The sequence below is a fragment of the Chelonus insularis genome, unplaced genomic scaffold (assembly GCF_013357705.1).
Source record: "Chelonus insularis isolate UGA/USDA-ARS -01 unplaced genomic scaffold, ASM1335770v1 contig_128_pilon, whole genome shotgun sequence".
Taxonomy (NCBI): domain Eukaryota; kingdom Metazoa; phylum Arthropoda; class Insecta; order Hymenoptera; family Braconidae; genus Chelonus; species Chelonus insularis.
This window is the reverse complement of record NW_023276368.1, coordinates 897148-907880: the sequence shown is the minus strand read 5'-3', so window position 1 is coordinate 907880 and position 10733 is coordinate 897148. Positions and strand designations below refer to the sequence as shown.

General features: G+C 27.5%; 2 protein-coding genes across 3 annotated transcripts; both read right to left on the bottom strand.

The window, feature by feature from the left end:
- Positions 1–283: 283 nt before the first annotated feature.
- On the bottom strand, positions 284–3173 carry Ufm1 (Ubiquitin-fold modifier 1). 2 transcript variants are annotated; one of them, XM_035086618.1, is made up of 4 exons: positions 3034–3173; positions 2817–2873; positions 1423–1553; positions 284–1355 (listed from the first exon to the last, which is right to left on the bottom strand). In XM_035086618.1, exons 1-4 carry the CDS (start codon positions 3036–3038, stop codon positions 1291–1293), a joined length of 258 nt encoding a protein of 85 aa, XP_034942509.1. In that variant the 5' UTR covers positions 3039–3173; the 3' UTR covers positions 284–1290. The 2 variants fall into 2 exon arrangements, with proteins under 2 accessions (XP_034942509.1, XP_034942500.1); XM_035086609.1 differs by lacking the exons at positions 284–1355; positions 1423–1553 and adding an exon at positions 1564–2720 and having other exon boundaries at positions 3034–3138.
- A 497-nt stretch (positions 3174–3670) lies between these two features.
- Positions 3671–6800, bottom strand: LOC118068222 (poly [ADP-ribose] polymerase-like). The gene is made up of 3 exons (XM_035085457.1): positions 6399–6800; positions 6170–6314; positions 3671–6082 (listed from the first exon to the last, which is right to left on the bottom strand). The coding sequence occupies exons 1-3, from the start codon at positions 6510–6512 to the stop codon at positions 3939–3941; spliced, it is 2403 nt and encodes an 800-aa protein (XP_034941348.1). The 5' UTR covers positions 6513–6800; the 3' UTR covers positions 3671–3938.
- Between the last annotated feature and the right edge of the window lie 3933 nt (positions 6801–10733).

Here is a 10733-nt window from a genome sequence, read left to right as displayed (position 1 = left end):
TAACAAAATTTCATTATTTATAATCTTAAATAATTTCAATTTTGATAATCATTTTATTAGGAGTAACTTCTTAATATCTAATTTGATAAATCTTTGAGTTTTTATTGTAAAGATGGATTAAAGAGACTGTCACTGAAAAAATCATAAAAAGTTTTTCCATGTCTCAGGATTTACTCATTTAAATGTCCAAAAATAAATAATACAATTTTTCCAATTTTACACTTTTTATATTCTTGATGAAAATAGTTTTTTTACGATATTTTAGTAATGAAGATTTAAACCATTTTTCTATATAATATTTTTTTATTACCATGAAAACATTATTTCAGATGAAAAATTTACATTTTTTAATATTATAACTGGTGATTGTATGTATATTAAGGGTAATGTAATTCAATCTGGTGCTACCATCCTTTTTTTGGAGCTTGAATAATTAACGTTTTGTGGAATGATTTCGATAATGAATTTGAAAAAAAAAAATTATAACATACAACGTTAATTAATACAAGCAAAAAGTAACACCTGTTTCTGATATAGTAGACGACTAACGAGGTGCCAAAAAGAATATTTCACGCCGATTAAAAAGAAAAATATTTAAAAAATTTTGATAACAAACATTTTGAAAACCTCGTTTATCCTTAAGAGCAGCGTTCTGACAAATATTGATTGTATAATTTAAAAATTTTGATACGGAAATACTCATATAATATGTAATTTTTTGATGAATTTTACAAGTAACTCAATAATTAATTATTAGCTAATTATTTATTACTCAATTATCTTATCATCTGTCCTATAGTAATGTAGTTTTTTGGTCGATAATTTTATAAATTTCTTTTAATAATATTCAAATGAGATAATTAATCGTGAAAATATAGAATAATATCACTGATCAATAAAAATCGGATCAAAGCCTGATAGGTATCTCAATGCTGATGGCAATATTTAGAGCTATAAAGCTGATCCGTAAAGTAGATTTTTCTTACAATTAGTAGTGACGTCTCTTTGTATCGAATTTATATCTTTCATGTATTTCATCTATAAAAACTTTCTACTAAACAACAATAAAGTTTTTTAATATTCATTATCAAAGTATCCTCAACCTTTTCCTTAATACATAATCGTCATTTTTTAATGTAATTTTTTTATTTAGAAATATTGAATTTTTTTCCTTTCATTTATAATAATTATTATTCAATTAATATTAATTGAGAATATTTATTGTAAATATATAATTAAAAATAAGAATAAAATTTTTTATTAATCATAATAAATATAATTTCTCTTAAATCATCCACCAACACGATCTCTAGGTATTAATCTCAGTTCTGAACCATGTTTCAAAAATACATTGCCTGCAAAAAAAATCATCATTTAATTTTTATTTTTGTTTAGACATTCTTTATAATGTCTGATTCTTACCAGCAGTTTGTTGAGGATTAATCCCAACACCATCATCAGTGATAATTGCTGACGTGGCTGGTGTTACCCTGAATTCTTCAGCAGCAAATTTTAATACTGCAGTGAAAGGAGTGTTTTCCGGGACACTCAACCTGAGGCAAAATTATTAACACTTTATTTATTTATTATTCATTTATTCAACATACACACATACATAATCATTTTTATAAGCATACAAATATTAAAAAATTTATAAACATCGTTTTATCAACTATTCGTCAATGACTATTTTCTTCAAACATTTCTCTTCAACTTCAATCCATATGGAACCATGTACCTGGGTTTTCGCTAATTGTAATCTATTTATAATTAAAGAACGAATTGAATCGGATACTTTTAATAATTTCATCATGATTTTAATAAGATGTGAAAAGGTAAATGAGTGATCAGCAAGCCAGCTGTTATTATCTTTCGTCATATTACGTCCAAAATAAAAAATTGCATCTATAAAACTAATTTGAAAATCACGATCGTCTGATAAAAGTTTTTGTAAAGATTTTTGATCTAAATCAGAGATTAGTGAGCATATGAGAGGATCATAATTATTAGTATATTTAGTCAAATTTTTCGTAATTAAATTCTTAACTAAATCATCTTCTGTTATAGAAGACACAATTTCCAGGAGTTTTTTGACTTCACCATTATCAATCATCTGACTAATCAATCTGTCTACTTCATTTTCTCGACCACAAGATATTTGATCACTCCAAGCAAGAATTCGAGCTTCGTTTTCAATATTAACAATTGGTATACCAATCTCTGCTAACGAATGTAATAAAATATTGGTGGGTAATGACTCTTTTAATAATTTATCAAAAAACGAATTGAGTCGTTCATAACCACAACTTTGAATATAGAATTCAAACAACTTATCAATTGTATCACTCGTTATTTTTAAGCTTTTTAGAAAAATTTCTAGCAATTTATCACATGCCAATTCTAACTCTGAACATGAATATAAGTGAGTTCTTGTTATTTTCCAGTGACCATGTAAATGATCTTCAAGAATTTTTTCTTTATTGTTTTCTTTTGCTTTAGCTATTGCAGTTTCAACAAAAATTGCAGTGCTAAATGCTTTAGTGATGTTAGAAGTTGTAATTTTTTGATTTCTATTCTCTAATAACGATATATACACATCAAAAGCTTTTATAATTTGCGACAAATCATCTGCCATTTTGATATAAAATTATTAATTTATCACGAAGCAGTTGGTTTTTAGATCCCTTTATCTTCTGGCATCAGATACAAATGGAATTCATCTGTTTAAAAAAAAATATTACAACAGATAAGTGCATATTGAAGCCAGAAGATTTCAGGATTATTATTTATAAAAATATTTGAGACTTCTTACTTACACTTTGAATGGCAGTTTTGGATCTGAGGTTAAAGTAATTTTAAAAGTAACTTTGGATCTGAAATGCAATAATAAAAAATTTAATATACTTCGAAAGTCATTGCTTATCAAAAAAATAACATATGGTTTAATTTGAAATGGAGGTTAGGAAATAGTAAATACACAATAAACTCCAAAAAATAGTACGTATTTTTATTTAATAATATGTAGAAACTTACGTCATGATTAAAGAGAAAAAAGCATTCAATTTAAATTCAAAATTAATGCAAACTTATTCCTAGACGTCAGATTCTGTGAATAACGAATATATGAAAATTTTGAATCAGACTGAAAAGAAAGTAAAGAAAGAGAATTGCTTGGAGTTTGTGTCATCCCCACTATAAAGCATTGTTGCAAGTAATTCATTCCTTATCGACAATTACTTTATTGATAGTTGTAAGAATCACTACCTTTTGAGAAAATTTTATTCAGGAATCTTCATAGTTGATAGTCAAAAGAGTAGCACTCGTCTCTTCCAGGTAAGATTAACTTAAAATTTTAAATAAACGATACTGATTCAAGTATTCATGTTAACAATATAAAAAATACAATTACAACCACATTTCATTTTTTATCTAACTTGTTACAAACTAAATTTAAAGATAATGAAAGTAAAAAATAAAAATTAAATAAATTCCCTGAAAAAGCTGTGTTTCTGTCACTTATAATTTTGTAGTGTAATTAAGGAATGGATGTGAATGATTTTAACCCAAAAAATGTTTTATTTATTGATCATTGAACAAGTTGAATTAATAACATAATTTCTTATTAATAACAAATTTTTATTGTTGTAAAAATATTCATTTTCACCGCATGGAGTGATGGTTATTATAAAATTATAAATGGTTGAATATAAAATTGTTATAAAAAATAGATTTATATATAAGATTAATAAATTTTCTTACTGTATAACTCTCTGAGTTTTTACAGACACAATCAAATTACGCATGTGGTCGATTAAAATGTCAATCTGAGAGAATAAGTTGAAGTTTAGAGTTTTAGACCAAAAAGAATAACTTTCGAACACAAATTTAGAAGAATACATTAAGTAGAAAATGAGTTATAAAAAAAATTATGCGTTAACTTAATTATTGAAAATAAATTTCATACGAACAAGGTATCGGCATTTAACTTGAGCAGGATTATATACGATATACTCATTATATAAAAGTACTAGATCAGTTAAGCTTAAATCTGAGCTACTAATTGGGGTTCCATATGGAATTTCAACTCCATCCAGAAATTTATAAATTTCTTCTGGGTTTGGGCAAGTTTTTCCTCTACCAAAAGCCGAATGTTTATCTGCCGGTAATTCTATGTCTGGACATTGTTGGTGTTTCTCTACCATATTCCCTAAGGCAACTTCACAAAGTAATAAAAGACCAGTGGGATTCCCCCTATTAGCATGACAATAATTAGCTGATTTGGAGACCATATCAGAAAAATAAATGCCTTTACCAAACATCCAACCAGTGGATGGAGCTTCTGGAGGAGCAATTCTCAAACCTTCAGACAAAATACCAGCAAAATTAGTTGTTCTAGATCCATGCCATAACAATTTTTTATTATGTAGACTTTCAAAACTCTTATATCTATCAGCTTCACCTTGACGTTCAATCTTGAATATATTTTCAATTTCTAATGTATATTCAGAATGAGTTGGAGCATGTGTATTCTTAGCATATCTTTCAATAAGTTTATATTCTTCATTATCACTATCAAGAATATCAGTTTTGATTTTAAGTTTTTCATAAATAGCATCTAGAAGATGTTGCTCTTTATTAGTTCCAGAACTTATAAAGTTATAAGCAATCTCTAAATCGAGCAATGCTTTTAACATGTCAGCTTTTTCTTGAATTTTTTTTAAATTATCAAGTATTGGAGGTGCTGAAGTACCAAATGAGTGTGGTATTAATGTGTAAAATTTGTTTGAAGCATTAACAAGCGTTGTTTTATCAGAAATATTGCATAAAATTAAGTTTTCAAGTTCTAGCAATACATAAAAAGCTTTATCTATTTGAGTTTTTGATAATTTACTCGATGGCATTTTATCAACATCAATACTAAAATCTACCATTAAATTTTTCATATGATCCAAATTAAAAATTAAATTCATAAGATTCCAAATCGGTGGTTCTAATTCACTTTTAATTTCAGTTTTAAAATCAACATCATCTCGAGTGTCAATTAAATGATATTTATAAGAATGTTTGATGAATTGATCCCTATTTTCCCATTGATTGTTAGTTTTTTCAAAAAAATATCTTTCAAATTCTTCGATACACGTTGAAAGTGGCATTACACTAAATGTCGAACCTACTCTGTTTGTTCCAATTCTGCCCCAACTGCGAAGAAGGGAAAATTTTTCTTCATGAATATACTGCAAAATTTGTAGCTTATAGAAAGAATTAAAATCTTCTGCAATGTTAGTCGCAGCAAGTGTAGCTGTATATTTCTCACCATTACACTCATAAACTTGAGCAATACCTTGAAGATGAGTTTTTACATCAATTACAATGCCTTTAAAATATCCTCCGGATCTATATTTGAATTTTTGTTTTAGAAGATTAGGATTAATCTTCTGTTCAGCATTTTCAGAATCTTGATGATCAATAGACAAGTTTGCAGAGGCAGTCATACGCATCACTCTTTTCTCAACATTAGGAACGTAGGACCTGAGAAAATCATATTTTATCTTATAAATTAAAGGAATTTTAAACTCAGTTCTTTTTGGATCTGTAGATATGTCTTGACACATGCCCCACTCTGACGTTCCCGTACACACATAGCCATACCCTGAAATAAATCTTCTTTTTCCATAGCATTTTTTACATGCGTTCACCGATCCAAAAGCTAAGCGATCAGCTAATGCGTTTATAAGTTCATCTTTATTTTTTGAATATCGTTGATTATTGTGTGTTAACAATTTGATCATATCTTCTTCGTCTAGTTGTTTAATTTCATCTCTCATATCAAAGAATTTTTCATTTTGCTTCTTCATTAAATAAACCCAATCATCCATTTTCACTGTTGTATCTAGCTTTGTTCGTTTAGCTACTGGAGGCAGGTTTTCGTTATCTACTGTTGGAAGTTTTGTCAAAACAATTTTTTGATCTTCGTTTGTCGAGTCATTGAACTCTATTCTATAATTTGCCAAATCGTCCGATTGTGATTGCTCCGTTGTTGTCTCATAAATTACCTTAGAGGTTGATGGTTCAGACCATCCTTCTGAAATAAAACAATCGAAAAAGTCATAGTCTAATAAACATCATAAATATGAAATATTTCTTACAATTAAAAAAATTTGATTCTCACCAGTTTTAATTTTCAGGTATTCTTGATCAACCCATCTAATATTATCAAAATTAGCAATAACCGAAATGGATTGTGGTTTCTGAGGTGTCGAAAAGATACAATCACGATGATGCCATTGATAGGTCACACCATCATGAACAGGGCTCTAAATAATCGAGTAAAAACATTTGATGTTTTTATAAATATTAGATTAGATCGAAATCAATATAATAATAAGTTATCTACATACTGGTAAACATTTGGCGATTTTTAATGAATCAGAATCAAACATAAGTCCGCAAGTATGACACCTTCCTTCATTTTCTTTAGCATATTCTGCCCGGAATGGAAATCGTTTCTCCATTTTCTTTAGATGAATGTGAATTTATTTATCAGACACATCAACTAATTATTAACGCTCTCAGATAACAACTGTATTAATTGATAATAATTATTAATATACGGTATTAGTTAAAATCTATAAACGTTTCGCGCGTATTGTCATTTAGGCTGTTCTCTGCGATTCTCACCCTTCAAACTACTAATCTGCGCACATACGAAATGCACTTATGGTTGGATCAGAGGAAGAGGCAAGAGTATTTTTGTGTGCCGTACACTTTTGTGTCAGCAAAATATCGTTGGTATAATAGAAAGCATTAATCGTTCATTAGAAAAGACACAATTTTTATGCATATTTATATTTATTTATTTATTTATTTATTTTTATTTGTTTATATTTTTTTAGAAATGAATTATTATTGTTAGATAAATGCACAGACAAAAGATAAAGTCCCTTTCTACTTTATCATCTGAAATTATTTTTCCTCGGATGGTAACATTACAAATACATACTACTCTGCCATACCGATATCATGACTTCATAGTTCACAAAGAAAGCTGCGCCATCGATGACGCTTACAAAGGGATCAGACAGACATCCGGCATTGTTACTTCGTCTTCTCGCTGTATTGGATTGTTTACATCAGCTCAAAGAGATAATAATAAGTAAATGAGAAAATACTGTAAATGCATTGTATCGTAAAAGCTATTATAAATGATCATGATGATTATTCTCTAAGAGCAAAGTCGTCATAACCAACAAATCATGCAAAAATTGGATGAAATTTCATTACGAAATCATCGAAAAAAATTTATGAATAAGGTATGTACTGTATTTTTCTAAAGCTCAAGAGAGCCCTGTATGCAGATTGATACTAATTGATTTCCATGGTAGCATTGGTGCAATTTCCGCATAGCTGTTAATTCCCAAAAGAGCAACCAGACGCAATGCCAACGCAAGCTGTTCTCTTGCATTTGTGATTGAACAGTCTAGTAATATTGTCAAACTCCATAATTTATATGACAGTCGTAATTAATCGATGAAATAAGATTTTTAAAAAAAAAAGATTTAAAACTCAAAATGTGTAATAAAATTACAGTTTAGAGAGAAACTCGAATTTTTATAGGTTATGAAAAATTGGAATAAAAAACTTTTTTGATAAAGATCGAATGGAATGGCAAGTTCCGGGTGTCTGAAGTAGTTTCGCAAAATGTTCAGAATCATAAACTTTAAATAGGTCCATCACTTATATGTTGCCTATGATATAAATTTACATAGAAATATATGTCGCATAAAACAAAAATGATAAACTAGTAAATAAAAATTTTACGAGATTGTTGGATGCATCTATAAAATTATTTGGATGAAAAATAAGTCTTAAAGAAGATTGAAAAGAGTGTTTAAGAAAAATTTATACAAAGAATAAAACATGCGGCTGACCATTTTCAGATATTTCTACTTACAGCCGTCTGTGTACAGAGAAAGATAACATCCAACTCGAAGAATCCGTGACAAGAATATATTTTAATAATATTTTATTTTATCTCCAATTTATTTATGAATAGTAAAACTAATCACTAGTGTGAAAGATCTTGGAGTCCTGATGCATTAGTGTTTATTGAATTCTCTAGAAATTGGATCATTTATTTGAGATGATTTTTAAAAATATTCAAAAAGTATTCACACTCTAAAGGCTTGTATTCTACAATTTTTATATTTAAATTGTAAATTTAGTATATTATTAAATGGATAAAAGATTACTTTTGTGATAATGATGACGAAGCTAGAAAATGTGTTGGATTAGATTTTTTTCATGATGACTCAACAAATGTATGTATTGATATTTATATATATATATACGTCTGACGAAACGGAAATCAGACCCTCCCTATTTGCAAATAAATTTAGATTTATCCGGTTGAATATCAACATTTAATTAAGTAAAACGATTACTCCAGACTCCCGGATGAACTTAATGTATTTTTTTCAAATAAAATGTAAATGAGGACGAAATTGCAGATGTTATGTATTACGAAATTTCTTATCTCTAAGATAGAAAAGTTATTGGTCAGGAAGGAATTCTAGTTTCTCAAGTTATCTAGTAGTATAGGAATAATTAAATCTTTGTATATCAAATAAAACTTAGTCAATAAAACTGAAAATTTTCTAAGGAAAATATCAACAGATATAGAGCAAAAAGGTTCAGGAATTTACCTAAGCTTCAAAAGTACTGAGTGAGCATCAAATTGTCTAATCGAGAAACAAAATGTTCTTGTAATGTTTAATCTTGCATTTATATTACATATTTTATGTATGACATAACATAAACTTGCTACAAATGTATTTATTTGTCAAAAGAGGGTATGAAAATATGCTTTATAAGTGTATGGTTTTATCCTATTTAGTGTTTAAGTATTCGTATCGGTATATAAAATCCTCAAATATTTTTTTAAGTTATTTTTATTAGTTCAATAGACAATAATAGAGGAAAGATAATAGTTAATAGCTTATAGTTAAACAAAGTTATATGGGGATAAAATTGATTAAAGTTTTATTGTGATTATGGGTAGCTTGTGTGTTATGTTGATAGCTATATTCTTGAACTAAATTAATTAAAATTATTCCATAAACTATTCACTGATCAACAGTGTCAAGTGGTTTTACGACTGAATAAGTCCAAAAATCATATAGATACTGATTCTCAGTAAATGATCATTGATTTATATTAATTAGCACGAATTGATTTCAAACAGAATGAATGATTGATGAAAGAACAATTGACAGCAATCAAATGCTTCTTATAAAATCTTGATTGTTATTGAAGTTATTTAATGATATTGGTTTTCTTTTAATTTTTAAAAAAAATTGACAAATGTCAATAGCACTCTACGTGTGAAAAAGTTTTAATAACGGATTGGGGTAGTCTAGAAATAGACATTTTTGTGGAACATAATAAAGCTTTAAATAAAATAACTTTTATCAAACTATTTTTTGTTCACTGTTATTGAAAATTTATTGTTTAAAGTAAAACTTTTTGGGTAGATATAAAATCAATATTCTTTCATATAAATAGTCTTGGATAAAAATTTTTTAATTTTTTATCTGATCTCTTCAATGATTTCTTATTAATATTTGATAAATAACTCTTCTTGTAAATTATAAAATATATTTAAAGTTTTATTTAATAACGTTAAGATTTACATTAAATAATTAAAAAAAATTTATAACATTTATTTTAATTATTATTATTATTATTAATTTATTATTAATTTTTGTTGCAGGAGCTGAAAAAAAATTAAGTACAATAATAAATGAGGGCTGTAACTTTAACAAAAAAAAAAAGTCTGTTAGAACAACGGAATATTTTTTTTGGCGTAGTGCATACATTTCTCTAGACATGAGAACGAATTTTAATTAATTGAAATTAACAACAATAAATGGCTCATTTTTAGAGATCCTTAAATAATTAATTAGATCATTAAAAAGAAAATATGACCAAGTTTAAAAATAATTTCATGAGAGAGAACAAGAAGATTTCCATACAAAAAAAAAATATATATTTTTAAATGAATCAGCCAGTAATTTGACAGCAAAACTTTCTACAACTACAATCGGAAAATCCTCTAAAATGGTAATGACTGAATGTTTAATTAAACACCACTCTCTTATTCTGCATCTACTGATTTTAAAATATTAATAAAACAAGGTTCTAGTGAATTTGATTATCGATTGAAAATGATAGATTCGCATCCAATAAACTTTTCAACTATCACACGAATTTCAACATGGAAGCGCTCGTGTTGCTTGGAAAAGTTGACTCACTGTTTCTAGACATGCAAGAACTTCAGGGGTTGCATTTATAACTGTAGACAATTAATCAGACTTCTTCTGATCGTTAACCGGAAGGTAAATCTACATTTACGAACAACTTTCCGGTCTCAAATGTCTTCAAGAATAGTAACTCATAAATAACTAAAGTATTGTAAAATAAGATGATTTTTAATAAGGCAATTGTCTAACCACGTGGTAATAATTTTTTACGTAGTTCCACTCTTGAAAAAGAAAAATGCACTTTATTCATATCACGTTGTGCAGCCATTATTTCAAGAGACTTAAGATTCTCAAAGTATGTAGATCACAAACTCTCGAGTTTTTACACTTGAGACTTTTTATTATTATCACCATCACAACTGTTCCCACGCAGTTTTGAATAGCGTTAAATTTATGCATAAAAATAAGAAAAAG

Bases quoted from the DNA above. Each gene is read 5' to 3' on its own strand.
- Ufm1 (XM_035086609.1), bottom strand. From the start codon at position 2,635: ATGGCAGATGATTTGTCGCAAATTATAAAAGCTTTTGATGTGTATATA.
- LOC118068222 (XM_035085457.1), bottom strand. From the start codon at position 6,512: ATGGAGAAACGATTTCCATTCCGGGCAGAATATGCTAAAGAAAATGAA. The intron at 6,315-6,398 runs GTATGTAGATAA...TCGATTATTTAG, and splicing joins AAATCGCCAAATGTTTACCA to AGCCCTGTTCATGATGGTGT. The intron at 6,083-6,169 runs GTGAGAATCAAA...GTTTTATTTCAG, and splicing joins ATACCTGAAAATTAAAACTG to AAGGATGGTCTGAACCATCA.